This window comes from Ursus americanus, chromosome 30 (assembly GCF_024610735.1).
Source record: "Ursus americanus isolate L20-20 chromosome 30, mUrsAme1.1.p, whole genome shotgun sequence".
Taxonomy (NCBI): domain Eukaryota; kingdom Metazoa; phylum Chordata; class Mammalia; order Carnivora; family Ursidae; genus Ursus; species Ursus americanus.
In genome coordinates this window covers 9,607,290-9,622,929 of record NC_142156.1, presented here as the reverse complement: position 1 = coordinate 9,622,929, position 15,640 = coordinate 9,607,290, and the positions used below count along the sequence as shown (strand labels likewise).

Sequence of the window (15,640 nt, the reverse complement as noted above, 5' to 3'; positions counted from 1 at the left end):
TTTCAGCCCAATGTCTGGCACCGGGCTGGGCTCTGTACATCCCAGGCCCACCCCGACCTCCCGAGGGATCTCGCAAACCCCTCTCCCAATTCTTCCAGCCCTCCAGCCGGCCAGGTTGAAATACCCCAACATCCGGGCTAGGGTGGAGAGGTCACGTGACGAACAGTTCTCGCGCGCAGGCGCAGCTTCCGCATCATGTGCTGGTGCGACCCAAGTGCGCAGGTGTGAGGCGGCAGGGAAGTCGTGCTCCGGTTGGGACACGTGGTTCTGTTACGTTCTCGCCTCAGCTGGAGCTCCGGGTCCTGGAGCACTGGGATGTGCGCTTGATTGGGAGAGAGAAAGCAAAGATCTAGAATCTCAGACGAGGTTCTTTTGGCTTGTTTTTGAGGGAGGCTTTGCCAGGCTCCTGGGGCCAGGGCAAACCCCTGCCAGGTGAGTGGTAGAGAGGGCCACCGTGGGGCCGGGCAGCCCTGCTGGGCGACCGTTCCTCGCTCGGAGGAGGCGGCGCCCATGAGCGTTCAGCCCTTGTCAGGTTTTGGGCACTAGAGATGCAGTGACATGGGCCCAGCTGGGGAGACAGACATTCCCTGGGAAGTGTAAACTGAGAGGAAAGCAGAGGGATGAGTCTGAGTCTGAAAAAGAAGGGAGAAGAAGAGGTTGCAGACGGTTCTAGGGACAGAGAGGGCAAAGGCCTTCAACTAGGAAGACGCCTAGCTGGGCGAGAGTCCTGAGACAGGGACGGTGGCCGTGTGAAGAATTTGGGACTTGACCCTAAACAGTGGGAAGCCGTTGAAGCTGGGGAATAATGTGATCTTTATAGTCCTGCATTGAATATTTTGCTTTGCTTTCTCGTTAAAAAAAATGGATTTTTGAATTCCACACCTGCTGTTCTTTTTTTTTTTTTTTTTTTTTTTTGAGTAGAAAATACGAGAACAATGGAATACACATATACCTCCAGGATTAAATGTGCTAGCAGGTGCAAACTGCCTAGCATCCTATATGTGGTCTATAAATGGTAGTTCCCTTATCTTTCCTCTAAATTCCATTCCACAATTTCTCCTATTCCAGGAGCACGGAAGGAGACCGATCCTCCCTGCAGACCAAAGATAAATTTCATTTGAAGTACTCTGGATGGATGAAAAATCTGGACTGGTTCAAAAGATCAAAAGGTGATTGTTTTACCAAATGATTATTCGAATAGGAAGCTTGCCCTGACCGTACAACCTAGGTTTTGATTTATGGAAACACAATTTGCATTGAACTTTTTTAGGAGCATGTTTATTGCGTGAAATGAGAACAAATTGCACAAAGTGAGAACCCACGTCTGTGTTGTTTCTTACTAAGATGACCATCTTTTTGGCCACATCATAGGCTTTTGAATATTTGTGTGATTGATTTAAATACTGGAATATGTTTTCTGCTAAATCTCAAGTCAGGGGCATCAGTTCTGCGATTCTCCCTTTATAGTTGTTAACATGAATTTTGATGACATGAAAAAGCTTGTTCTCCGAATTATATTTAGCTCATACAAACTCTACTGCACAATTATGTTGTAAAGAGGAATTAGGTTTTATCTTTAAGTTGTTATTATAGCCTTGTGAGAAGGTGAACGTTGAGAATAAGTATAAAGTAGTAGCATATCGTATTATTAATTTTGCTACTTTTTAAAAACGCTGAGTGCAGGGCCTAGAACAAACTGACACCCATGGTAGGTGTATCAGTCAGGGTCTGCAAGAAACAGATGGCACACTCAAATTAGATAATTAGAGGAGGATTTAATAGAGAGACTATATACAAAGGTCAGTAGGGTGTAGGGAAACCGTAAGGATAGTGTGGTACCCAGGAGGCTTGTCATAGCTGGGGTCTTTATCATTTCTAGATCTGGAAGTTGAAAGGAGGGAGAAATTACAGAACCCAGAAAGAGAGGTCCCCCTTGAGGAGGAGCGGTGACCTGTTGTCAGTAGGCACAACCAACCCGACAGGACCCCGAGGAGATCTGGCTGGGGGGGGGGGGCGCTGAGGAGATCTGGTGTGGGGGGGGGACTGCGGGAATACATACTTAGAGCTCACCCTCCTTCTGCCCTCCAGTCTTCTGCTGTGCCCAAATGGAAGCTAAGAGGACACAGGAGTGAGTTGATGTAGTTTTTTTTTTTTTTTTAAGATTTTATTTATTTATTTGAGAGAGAGAACACAGAGAGGGAAAAGCAGGCTCCCCACTGGGCAAGGAGCCCGATGCAGGGCTCAATCCCAGGATGCTGAGATCATGACCTGAGCCAAAGGCAGACGCTTAACCGATTGAGCCACCCAGGCGCCCTGCGTTGATGCAGTTTAGACAGGAGAGCACCCCAGGGCAAACAGCAGGGAGCATAGAAAAGTGGATCTGATGGGGCAAATGGAAAATATCTAGTACAGAAGACTTCATTTCCTTGTTGAGTAAAGACTTGACATTTAAATCTTGGTATTTTAGTAAGGAAATAAAAAACGTTTAGGAACGGCTTTATGGTGGTAGGTTCAGGGTTACCGTTCACTTGTTCATTCTTCTACTGAACATACCATAAAAAGCATTGTGCTGGGCATTTTGAGAGAAGCCCAACAATGGCAGAAGAATCCCAGACATGCAGTGAATTTTCCTTCTCGATGCATGTATGTAAAAAAATTATTATCAAAGTACAGCTGATATACAATGTTCTATTAGCTTCAGGTGCACAGCACCGTGATTCAACAATTCTGTACATTACTCAGTGCTCACCGGGATGAGTGTAGTCACCATCTGGCACCATACAACGTTACTGACGCCTGTATTTTTAAGAACACATCCCCACTCTATCAGCGCACCTGTTTAGAGCTCTGAATAGTAAACATGACCCCGCTGGTCTCAAAATTAGATACTGCTCCCCCAGAAGCAAGTGAGGTCAGTTCAGGCAAAGCACCCAGGTTCTGAATCTTTTGCGGGGGCAGGGGGGCTGGCAAGTTATGTTCCTTGCCCTGTTGGTACCTATTAGGTAGTAGTGAATAGTCTTTTTTCAGGCAAGGGGAGCAGAGTAGGATTTACCAGTGCCTCTCTGGAAACTGGTCTTGCTGTCTTATGAATGGAGTTGATTGTGGTCTTCCATGTTCTGAATCTGTGAAATCATGCCCCTCCTTAATGAGGTCCTCTTGGAGGAGGAGGGAACGGGTCTCCTTTACTGACAGGACTCTGACAAGCAAATCAATTCGTTCCATTTGTTCCCTCTTTGAAAACAGCAATCCTCGAGCGTTACATAATCTAATCTTCATGCCTCGCTGGTTTGTTCTGTCCTCCTGAGGAATTGGCAGATGGTGCCAATGCGGAGACCCGCGCGCACACGCCTCGCAAGCCTCATGGTAACGGGAGAGTTGCTCACAGAGTCTGTCTCTTTGCTGTGGGGTCCCTCGCTGGCATTTGTTTCCCTGGATCAGTTTGCTCTTTAGCATTCCTCAGGCACCACTGGCTCCTTGCCTTGGGCGCTCATTCCAAGATTAATTGGAAATGCTGAAAGCAGATAAAAAGAGAACAGAAAGTGAAGTTGAAAGGGCAGAGAATTTGCCGGATCTTTTCTAAAAGCCCTCCTCCATTAAAGGCTGAGTGTCTTCGGGTTTTTAGCTCCAGACCTTCGACTTCGTCCTCCAGCCCGGTCCCCATCTCCGTCTTTGTTGCTGGGTTACTTGTAGCCCGGGGACAGGCTGGTCAGTGCTGGGGGAGCAGAGATCTGCTCCAGAAGGTCTCTGAATTTCACTCCCTCTCTCTCAGTGACTCACACACCAGCAGGAATGATTGTTCTCCAGATAGGGCAGTTGCCTAGAATCCACCTTCAGGCCAGTGATGTCAGCCTTGCTAAAGGAAAATTATCTCAGACTCCGTAAGGTGAGGAGCCTCCCTTCAAGGTCCTGTCAGCCAGAGCCGCAGTGTCTAGATGTCCAGGCAGAGACACTGCCTCTCCATCTCATCTGAAAATGGGGACATTACAGCTTCCAAGGAAGCAGGGGCTTCTCAGACATCCTGTGCTGGGGATAGTTCTGCCGATACTCAGGACCGGAAATCAGCAGATATGCGCCGGTATGGCCTTTCGATTGTGAAAATACCGACATATCTCCACACGGCTGGTAAATGGTTCTGTCTTTGAGCTCTCAATGCCTCCCATCCCTCTGCTACTACTTAAGTTTACGGTAGCGAAGAGGGTCTTACTTTGGGTGACGTCATGAGTAGCTCTGCCGTTCCTTGTGGCAACGTCGAGTTTCCTTTGCTGAACCCACTTTGTTTCCAACTTCACGGTACCAGGAGGTCTCCTTGCTGTAGGGCCGGGCACAGTTCCAAGTGCCACAGACGTCACCGCCCTGCTCACAGTCTGCACTGTTGGCTGACTCTGGTTTTGGATGAAGCCTCCAGGCAATTAAAACACAGAACCCTCCTGCCTGTGGCAAAAACAGGCCTGGTCCTTAAAGGTCACATGGACTTTCCTGCTGGCTGGTCACTCGGGATCCAGGTTGTAGATACAGACCACAGAAACGATCTGTCTGAAGGGGAAAACCAGGCCAAACCACGTCGAATCAGCTTTCAATTCCATTCCCCCCCCCCCCGCCCCGCTGAGTCCAAGCACAGGGGACTCATTTCCATAAAAACAGTAACACTGTGCTTCTCTTGATTTGTACCTCATGCACTAAATATTAGCTGAACACCTGTAACGTGTCAGTCACTGCACTAGGTGCTGGATATCCTGTAGGGACTAAAACAGGCCTGTCTCTGCTTTCAGGGAACACACAGTCTAGTGGGGGAGACAGGTAATAAAGGAGGCCACCGTGCTTGGAGTGCTGTCAGGTCCCCCGAACATGGATTGCATTTCAGCTCATGGAAACTGCACGGTTGTAATGGTGACTTCCGGTGTGCTGTATACTGACAGGTGTGTGTCTCCGCTGATAGGATACAGGGGCGTGTGGTATCGCAGTAAAAGAGTTAGGTGTGGGGGTGGGGAGAAGATGATTCCTGCATCCAGTGAGGAGAGGCTGAGAACTGCTGGGGATGGAGGAAGGGAAGGGAGGCCGACGGTCCTGATCTGTTCTAACATTTGGAGATCAGACAGGCTGTTCTTAGAGGATGGTAACCAGTTCTGGAATGAATTCAGTCACAGGGGTGCAGAGGCACGGCATAGGGACTAGAGGGGCCCTGCAGTGGCGTTGTCTGGTGGGAGCAGGTAGCCACACTCCTGGTGAGCGCAGCATAACGTACAGACTTGTCCAATCACTCCATCGCACGCCTGAAACTCACGTAACATTGCGGGGTCAACTATACTTCAATAATAATAATAATAATAAAGATGGTAACTTCTGACCAGTCCTCTGGAGCGGACAGAATTTCCCTCATCTGTGCCTTCTCTCTCTCCTTTGTCCTTGAAACCAGGAAACAAATAAATACAGAATTTGCGAGCTAGGATGAGTGGTACCAACGGCACCCACAAAGCCGTGGAGAGCTAATGGCCTACATAGGAATCAGCTCATGACAACCTTGGCCTCACTGTCAGAGGCTCTTACCAACGGAGTCCAGTTGCTACAATTTTGAAAATCGAAATTCACATCCCTCAGACAGTCCAGTAGTTGGTTCTGCTTGGCGGTATTAATTATTTTCGCTCTCCCTGTTTCTGCTCGTTTGATTGATCTTTTTACTGAGTTATGATTTATACACGGTGAGCTGTACACTCTGACGTGTACCGTTCAGTTTTGACATATGCATATACTCCTGTAACCTACATCCCTTTTCATTTTATTTTAAAAATCTTGGAATCCTCTTACATGATGAACATTTGAGTCCAAAGGCAGATTTCTGGAAAGGAATCCCCTATTCGGTCCACCGGCTGTGCGCTCCCTGCGAAAAACAACAACAAAATTCTCATCCAATCTTTTCCCGAGTTCCCCAATCACCACAGAGGACTTAAAGCCATAAGAACATTTTGTAATCCCAGCTTTATGAAACCTAACAGAGAGATTTTGTCATCTGAAAACAAGGGAGAGATTAAGTGCGGAATTTGATTCTGATAACAGCAGAAAGGAACGAGCTAGACAAGAAACGTCATGGAGAATTAATTCAAGCACCACTGTGCGAATGCCCTACCACCTCTTTCTAGACTCTAAATATGACACACAGTCCTGGTCAGGGAAGCACGATTCTTTTAGAGGAGTTTGCTATGGGGACATGACATTATCCGGGTGGGAAGTGTTAAAGGAGAGACCCATGTACATTTTTCAGAATTTTGCCTTTAACCCTGCCTTACTCCTTCTGAATGGATTCTTTTAGAAATAAGACATATAGACAGGTAAACACACTGTGCCCTCTTCACGGCGGCCACGGTCTCAGACCCATCTTCTCGAATTAACTGCCCTCGTATTCCAGGATCTTTCCAGAGCTCCAAAACAGCTCTTCTTTTGCATTGCTTTGACCGAGGGTTATGCAGTCCAGTAATATGACAACATATAATTATTTAATAATCACAATTTGTGTAACACTTAAGGGCAAGTGAGACGTTCTATGTGAAAATGCTCTTGAACCACTGAAGGTGTATATAATCCATATAGATTATTTAAAAATGATTTCTTGGAGATAGGATACTTTGCAGTAACTGTATTCCCATTGTATCTCACAATCAGAAAGGCAAGCCATTCTTATTTTCGACATCCAGAACTTTCCCTGTCTTAATGATGGTATTTCTGAAATATTTCCTGAATCTGACCCAGCCTCTACATTTAGTCCTTATTACCTCCCCACCAGACTTAAAATCCATAAAGAAAGGCATGATGGCCATTTATCTACTGCTGTCTTCCTGATGTGCATGGAGCATATGGTGGGCACTCACTCATTTTTGTGAAATCAATGGACCTATGTCCCTAAGGTCCTTCTGGTCCCTTCCACGAAGCATCAGAACACAGTTCTGCCAGTGTCCTGTACATACTTGCAAAACCTTCAAGGACTCTCTAGTGTTGATAGAATAAAGGACAAACTCCTGAATGTCACATTCAAATTCCTTCGCAATGTAGTTCCAAGCACTTTTCCAGGCTAGTCTTCCAGCCCTTGTCCACCGTCCTCACCCCACCCCCCAGCCTCAGGACCCCAAATTGATTCCCAAACACACCGTGCAGGCTCACCCTCCCAAACCTTCACTGAAGCTGTTCCCTCTGCCTGAATGACCTTCCTTTTACCTTCCTTATTCACCTGGTGGAATTTCACTTCTCCAAACAGAGCTCAAATGTCACCTTCTCCATTGCCTTCCCTGACTCCCCTAAAGGTTCTGTTTTGGTGCTCTTGTACCCAGCTTGTCATTCCCTTATTGCCTGTTTCCCATTACATTATAGTGGCTTTCAGTATCTTTTGATTTTCTGTGAATTCCTTGAGAGCAGGGACTGAATCTCACCATCATTCCTTAAATATCTCCGGAATCTGACCACTTCTCACCACCACCCCCACCAATCATTCGAGTCAAGCCGCCACCCTCTCCCACCTGTTCCATGTGACAGCACCTGACCAGATCCACGTTGCCACCCTGCCGTCCAACAGAGGACCTGTGGCAAAGCCACCAATGATCCTTTAACAATGTAAACAACCATAGGCCACTCCTTTACCACAAACCCGCTATTGGCTTCCCTTCACACTTAGAAAAAAACTCAAAGCCCTCAGCTGTCTGGCCCCTTCCCTTCCCCTCCAGTTTCATCTGTACCACTCTCCCCCTTGCTCACTGCAGCCCTTGTCTCTTTGCTTCTCCTTGAATATGTCAAGCTGTTTTCTCCTCGGGACTTAGGAACCATCTCCCCTCTGCCAGGAAGGCTCTTCCCCTGGATATATGCGTGGCTTGCTGTTGTGGTCCCTGCTCAGATGTCCCCTCCCCAGAGAGGCCCTCCCTAATCACAGTCTAAAAGAGCACCCTCCATTACGCCCTCCTGTCTTCCCTGCTTTATTTCTCTTCACGGCACTACACGCCACCAGTTTGTCACCGTTAATTTCCCGTGCATTTGTGTAGTTGCTCATTTGTCACTGAGGAGAGACTGTTTTGTTTCTCACCCAGTCTCTGGAACCTAGAACAGTGCCTGGCAAATAACAGGCACTCAAGCGTTCGTTGAATGAATGGATGAATCTTGGTATCCCAGGTGTCTGACAAGGTGCCTGGTTCTAGAAATCCTTAAGCGAATGAACAAATTAGCAAGTTTTACAAATGAAATGGAATCTTGGCGCATATCCAGATGATCCAGGATCTGAGTGCAAGTGTTTCATCCATTCGCTCCATGAACATAAGCTTGATTGCTTTTATTTAATATCGTAGGTGATGCAACCGGGTTCTCACTTTTTTCAGAAATTGGTTGTTGATAGAGGTCCTGCCCAAGAATCCTTAGGGAATTTCAGAAAGACAACCAGGAGTAGCACAGCAGGGACTTAGAATACCCTCTAGTCAGCTCCCGAGGGATTCTGATGAGGTATTCTATCTCCTGTGATTTATACAGAATGTACACTTGCTGTTAATCCTGCCGAACAGATTATTCTGAGGGCTGGAACAGGTAAGACATTGGTTGACCCCAAACTCTGAGAGGGTGGGCCCTTTACACCCTTCCTATTGGACTGGATGTTGCAGTGAGGCTCCTGGGCTGCGGCCCCCCAGCCTGCCTTCGTGTTTGTGCTTTAGGAACCTGAGTGGCTTTGATACGGCAGTTCGGTCCCTTCTAGGTGAGCTGGGAAACAATCTGCCACACTTCTCTTGTTCACTTTGGCCTGTGGCAGTTACTTTTCCTGCCCATTTTGTTTGTTGTTTGTTGTTCTTAATTCCTTGCATATGGGCACGTAAAAGAAGCAGGCAGTGCAGAGGAGGGTGAACCCTTGGCATGGGTGAGGTGTAGCATATTGGCAATCTGTCCATCTGTCCTCTTGAGGCCAAGCAGTGACCAGATTTGCCTGATTCTCATGCATGGATGGCATCAGGGCCAGAGACCAGAACAGGGAGAGCCTGGGAGGTTCACACCCCACCCCACCCCCCTTCAAATCTCAAGTATCCCATTTCTAGACAAGAGGGGTAGATGGGGCCTCATAAGGGGCAGAGGGAAGGGAACTGAGTTAACCGCCCGTGCGCCCTGTTTCGGGTACTGCGCCAGGCCTTTTATGTGCATGGTGTCATTGGATGTTACCAAGGAGTTGGTTAGGATTGTTACTTGCATCTCAGAGAAGAGAAAAACACGGTTCAGAGAGGTTGATGATACTTGCCCAAGATGGTAAGCGGCAGGGCTAGGATCTGAGATTCAAATCAGGCCTGTGTGACTCCCTGGCTGCCCACCAAGAGCAGGGATTTCTCCAACATCTAGAAGGACGTGGAGGTGTGGGGGGCGGGGGGGGGGGGCAACAGCTGAAGGGGCAGCAAATGGGTCCTACCTGAAACTTGATCATCACCAGGCCCTGCAAAGCCCCGGTTATACAGATGCCACCTGGCTTCTCTTCTGTTTTGAAAACTGAAAAGCTGATATACCAGGGTCATCCTGGTTGCACTCCGCGGTACTGGAGTGGATGAAGTACCCCATAGACACTCCTTCCAGCAGTGCCCTTCCACGCCATTCTGGCTCCGGTTTCTGCACGTAGTGCCGTCATAGAGTGCCTTCCTCCTCCTTAGGTCGCCAGTTTACTGCACCTCTCTCCTCATTTCCAAAGTTGTACCCCCTGGAGAGTGCACCCCGCCCGCATTTCTGGAGGTTCCGGCGGCTCCGGGTCACTGTGGGAACCTCCGGGCGTGTTAAAGAGAAACTGCCGGCCACCAAGGTCCGGGCATCTTTGGGGCCATTCGCCAAGCCCCTTCCCTAGCGCTCCCGGCGCCTCGCCGCAGTGCCCCCTCCGCCGCCAGGGGCCGCCCGGAAGCGGGGCTCCTCGAGCGCGGGGCGGGGAAAGGGGCGGGGCGCGGCGGTACCTGGGCCGCCGAGGAGCCGGGGGTGGGCTCTCCGGGGACAGCCGGCGGCCCCCCCAGATCCGCACCGCCAGCCGCCGGGAAGCTCGGGGCTCCGGGCGTAGAGGCTGCGCTGTCACATGGGCGGCGGCGACGGGGCCGCATTTAAGCGGCCGGGGGACGGCGCCCGCCTCCAGCGCGTCCTCGGGCTTGGCTCCCGCCGGGCGCCCCGCTCGCTGCCCGCCGGGGGCCCCGCGCCGCGCCGCACCGCGCCGCCCCCGCCGGGCCATGCGAGCGCGGGCCCCGCCGCGATGAGCTCGCACATCGCCAAAAGCGAGTCCAAGACGTCGCTGCTGAAGGCGGCGGCGGCGAGCGGGGGCAGCCGGGTTCCCCGCCACGGCCCTGCCCGGGAGCCAGGGCTGCCTGGCCGCCGGCTGCCCGGCACCGGCCCGGGCACGCCGCCGCCGTCCGGGGACCCCAGTTCGCGGAGGCCCCTGTGCCGGCCGGTGCCGCGAGAGGAGGGCGCGCGGGGGAGCAGGCGCGGGCTCCCCCAGGCGCACTGCAGGCCCCGGGAGGCGCTGCCGACCGCGGCGTCCCGACCTTCGCCGCCGTCGCCGCTGCCGCCTGCCCGCGGGCGGGATGGGGAGGAACGGGGGCTGTCCCCGGCGCTCGGCCTCCGGGGCTCGCTGCGAGCCCCAGGTCGCGGGGACTCCGCTCCAGCCGCCGCGTCCGAGGCAGACCCGTTCCTCCACCAGCTGCGCCCCATGCTCAGCTCCGCCTTCGGCCAGGTAAGGGCCGCGCCTCCCGCCCGCGCTCCCGGGAAAGGCGCTCGGGACCCTGCGCGGCTGCGCGCCCACAGCCCTCCTCCCGCTCCCCGCGGCCCCCGGTCACGCTCCCCGTAGTCCTTCCGCAGCCCTGCGCCCTGGCCGACACTCCTCCTCCCCCGTGCCTGATTCAGCACCCTGTGCGCTGTCCACGCTCCGGGCCTCTTCTGGGCGAGGCACCAGCGCCTCGTCGCCCTCCACCTGCCAGAATAGGCCAGTCCTGGAAGGGAAAGACCGCCGCAAACCGCCTGGAGATTTGCAGGGGTCAGCAGGGGAGCTCCGAGGAGGTGGCGCCAAATCCACTGCTCTGGTCTCTAGCCAGGACTGCCAGTGAGCGACCCAAAGGAGCAAGGGGTTTGGAGTCTGGGGCTCAAGAATGGCTACCTCGGGGCACACAGCCTTGCTTGGGGATGGGGGACGCTGGTCATGGGCTGTGGTGGCCCCAGAGACCTGGGAAAAGTTAGGAGAGCTAGATGGAGACTCAAAAATGTGAGAAAAGAGAAGTGTCTGGGTAAGCAAGGAGGGGCTACACAGAGCTATGGCTCAAATCAGAACTTCGGGGGTGTTTTAAGGAGGTTGTCGCTCCAGGGATGCCACTAGGATGGCTGTTGGGCAGTTGTCAGGTCGTAGGATGTGGAACAACACCCTAGCCTGAGTCCATGTGCATTCTAGGGTCAGAAAGGTCACTAAGGGGTCAGCAGTGGCTACTCTCATTTCCTCTAGGCCTTCCTCTCAAGGGTCTTGGGCAGCTGAGCTTCTGTCCTCTAATCCAGGTCTACAGTTTGGGGTGCGCTGCCGGGGAGAGAGGTTTGCAGAAAGGAACCTGTGAACTCCCGAGCAAAGCCTCTAGTTCTGAGTCCATAATTAATTAATTCAAACTCATTGGCACAGCGTTGAGACCGTTCTGCGGCGGCCGAGGAGGGGAGTGATGCAGAGGTCTGATGGCAGAGTTTTCGTGGCATGTGGAGGAAGAGGGGGCCCTGAGTGTTTCTGTGCTAGGATGTAGTGTAGAGAAGCCGTTTCAAGCTCCCGGCTCGCCATGCGGGATCAGAATTCCAAGGAGGCCATGTGTGCTCTGCCTCAGATCTGCACATTCCTTTTCAAAATACTACTCCGTGGCAGCTGAGGCCGGTAGAGGTCTGACATGAAGGAGCTGCGCGTGGATTCGGGTTGCGCGGGGCTGCTGTGTGGTGTGATGGGGCAGCAGCGTGTGGCTTTGTTCCTGTAGGGAGCCCTCGTTAGCCGAGTCGGCTGGCAGCAGTTCTCCAGAGCAGAGATTTGGAGGCAGAGCTTTGAGAGTTAGCACAGCGACGTGTTGGGGTGGAAATTCACTGCGGTGGTTTATGTATTAGGAGGCGTAGGGTGTTCGGGCAGTGGTCTGTGGAGCGGGTCTGGGTCATGGGATTCGTGACATCTAGTCAAACATGTATCAAATATTTGGGGGCACCTTCTTTGCCCAAGCATTCGCTGGGCATGAGGGAGACCCCAGTGGACACGCTAGCTGGGCTTCTGGCTGTCTTGGAGCTTACAGTCTAGCAGTTTGTAAGGGTGGGTCACTGGCCCAGAATCACTCACTTTCTGGTTATTCATTTTGCTGCCAATATGACTTTGTTCCTAGAAAAAAGAGCCTCTTCATTTTCCAGTCTTAACAGAATTTGCCTGCATGGGCCCTTTGTGAGCTCAGAGCATTTCGGCTACCTGCTTTTCTTCCTCCTCCTACTTTCTCAGTCATCAATGAAGACTGTTCTCCAGCCCAGAGTTCTGAAATGTCACCAGGGTCACCTGAGTAGAAGAGCTGGAAGGTCCCATCAAATATTTACCACCTCCCTCTGGAAGCTCTTGCCTCTGGGGCTGCAGACTTTTTCTGTAAAGCTCCGCACGTTCAGTCTGGGCTTCCTGCTGACAGCTCTAAGGCATCTGCTGGGACAGCAGCCGCAGCGACAACAGAGCGCAGCCCGAGACTTTTGGGTCAGAGTCTCCGGTCTCCTGAGACAGAGGGGAATTCATCTTTCCTTCCCTTCTCTTTGCATTGAGATTCCTGTCCTCAGAGACAGGGCCAGGACCAAGAGAAGGGACATAGGATTCTGAACACGGAAACCTTCAGGTAGAATCTGCTTAGGGCAAAATATAGTCCTGGGGAGGTGTTCTTCTCATGTCTCCCAAGTTCTACATTTTTTTAACCTTAAGCGAATTGCTTAACCTCATTAAGCCTGTTTCTTTATCTGTAAAATAGGGAAAACCATAGTACCTCACTGGGTTTGGGGGGAATTAAATGGGACATGGAGATATGTACAGATTTTGGCCAGTACATGGTCCAGAGCAAGGGCTCCATCCATATTAGTTATTATTGTTGTTGTTGTTATTGTTGATTAACTACCAAGTGATGTCTGGGACCTTCTTCCTTCCATCTCTAATAGAGTCACAGAGAGCCAGGGCTCAAAGCGACACTGAAGGGACCGAGGGAGACTCCCACATTAGGGGGAACAGGAATTCAGATTCTTTTAGTGACCTCCCAGAGCATCCTTACTGCCTACAGGCCGATGGTATGGTTTTGAGTCAAAGCCATAGAATGGTAGCTTGGGAGAAAGCAGAGCTGCAGGTTCCAGTCCCAGCTCTGTCACTTCCCATTGCTGTGACCTTGGGCCTGTTCTCTCTCTCTGGTCTGGGTTTGTTCATCCAGAAACGAGATCGATAAAAACTACTTTACAGAGCTATTAACGAGGGTCACACAAGATTAAGGATGTCAAATGACCTAGGTCCAGTAGGTTCTGGAGAAAAGGGCAGCCTTCATTAATGTTATTCTTAATAGAGTAACTGTCTGAATGTGGGCCTGTGTTAGGTACTTTGAAAGCTGTCTCTGAGCCATTAAAGGAAGGAGCTGAATGACAAGGGACCTTCCCTAGTACCCTCTTTGTGGCCAGCTAAGGACATGCCACCCAGCGGCCTAGAGAGATGGGGTATCAGACATTAACTCAGAATAGGCATGATTTGGGGGCAACTCTTGGCATTGGGTCTTGTAAAACTATTTTGAGAGCAGTTTTTCTGCTCCTTACTCTAAGCTGGGGAAGAAACACCCTTTGTAGAGGAGGCAGATGTATATAAAACCCACATCTCTGTCCCATCCTTCCCCTTTCTTCTAGCTCTAGAGACATCTCTTCTGATTTGAATAGGCTAGCCCAATTCCCAAACTGCTTTGCACATAACAAGGTCACAGTATCTAGTGGGCGGATGACCAGTGTCTCCAGCCTCCGGTCTGCAGAGGCTTCTTAGTTCCTAGAGCTTAGATGAGGGAGAGAGACCATGAAAGTTTGGGTCCTAATAGATGCAATCATACTAGGCCTGTGCTCTTGGGATGCGGGCTGTGTATATTATTCACGCCTGTCCTGCCAAGTCTCTCCCTACTTGGGGGAGAAGCCCCTATTGCCTTTCCCCTGGGGCCTGGGAAAAGGGAAAGAGAAGGTCAGCTTGGGGTTGATACCAATCCTGTAGAGTCCTCCCGGACAGCTGCATTTGCCTGTAGCTGTTGGGGGGAAGCAACAAGGGTGCTTGAGACCTCAGGCAGGAGCTCACTAAACAATTGCCCAAGTATCTTCTCAGCCACCTGTGAAGGTTGACATTATGATCCCCCAATTTAAAGATGAGGAAACAATCTCAAGAGAGGGGAAGTGGCTCGTCCAAAGGCCACACAGTAAGTAAATGGCAGGACTGTGATCTCTAAAGAACCAGTTGGGTGGGAAGTCACATGAGAGTGTTTCCTATTTGTCACAAGCATCCACGAAGCACCTCTCAGGTTACGACCCAGCTTTCCCTGAGTGTGTTCGCCCTGGGCTGTCATCCAAGTTTGAATGCTGGTGATAGAACCGACCAGGGCTGGAGGCCAGCCTCCCTCCTAATCAGGAATAATCAGCAATGGGTTTATCCTTCTCATCCCTCTGATCCTATTATTCCATTCCGGAACTCAAAGTGTAGGCTTCCGGAAGCCCAGGGGCTGCTGCCACAGTGAAGAGGGACGGGAAGGTGGGGCTATGTGATGTGCCTTGCTCCTTAGAGGAGCCCCTACCGTTTGGCCCTTTTAAAAATTTTCTGCTGAATGTCAAGCCAGCTGCTCTCTCTAGATCGCAGTTCTATCCCTGTCACTCAGGACCACCACGGCCTGATCTACCCAGCCCAGCCCAAAATATCTTAAGCAAAGCTCTGAGTTTGAATCCCTGAATGCCTTGCTGCCTTCAGCCTCAAGCTAGGGTCAGCATCCTTACCTGTAAATATGGGTGGGATTTATTCAAAGTGCATGACTTTTCCACGGGGCCGGGGGCGGGGGAGAAGTAGGGTGCTGGTTTTGCTGTCTCCTGTCTCCTGCTTCCAAGGACAGGCATATTCCAAGGTCGGCAAGCGGGTGCTGTGCTTGGAGCTGGCCTGCAGGGGGCAGGAGTCACCAGGTCTGACCCAGTGGGTGATCTGCTGAGTATGGAGAAGCAGGCACGGCTGGCCATTTAAGACCAATGCTGGGCAGGGGAAAGGGCACCTTCTAGGTGCTTGGCACTGTGCCAAGCCTTTTGTGTGTATTATCTCATTAACTCCTCACAACAGCTCTAGGAAGGAAGGGTTATTAGTGTACCCATTTTATAAAGAAACTGAGGCTCAGAGAGTTTCACAAGTCCTCAAGGTCATAGAGTTTGCTAAGCAGCAGGGCAAGATTTGAACCCAGGTCTGTCTGCCCCTGCATTCCAAGCTGTTAGGGTCCGTGTTTGTGGTCCTCAACACTGGCTGCAGATAGAATTACCTGGAGCGCTAAACAGCACCAATGTCCAGAGTTCACCTACACCTATTAAATGAGAATCATCTGCAGCCAGCATTGAGAATCTCCACTTGACGCTGTGCTGCTTTTCCGTGTATCTGCCCAGG

The 15,640-nt window shown here is 51.2% G+C and overlaps 1 protein-coding gene across 3 annotated transcripts in view; it reads left to right on the top strand.

The window, feature by feature from the left end:
- CABP1 (calcium binding protein 1) overlaps nucleotides 1-15,640 on the top strand; it is a 51,766-nt gene that overhangs the window by 20,793 nt on the left and 15,333 nt on the right. The window contains exon 3 of one of the 3 annotated variants that reach the window (XM_045791555.2): nucleotides 1,069-1,169. Coding sequence is in view for 2 of the 3 variants with exons in the window: in XM_087857276.1 (XP_087713402.1) it covers nucleotides 10,055-10,702 (648 nt within the window). In the remaining variant the exon portion in view is untranslated. Of the gene's footprint in view, nucleotides 1-1,068; nucleotides 1,170-9,979; nucleotides 10,703-15,640 lie in introns of those variants that run through there. The other 2 variants (XM_087857276.1, XM_045791554.2) reach the window with 2 other exon arrangements.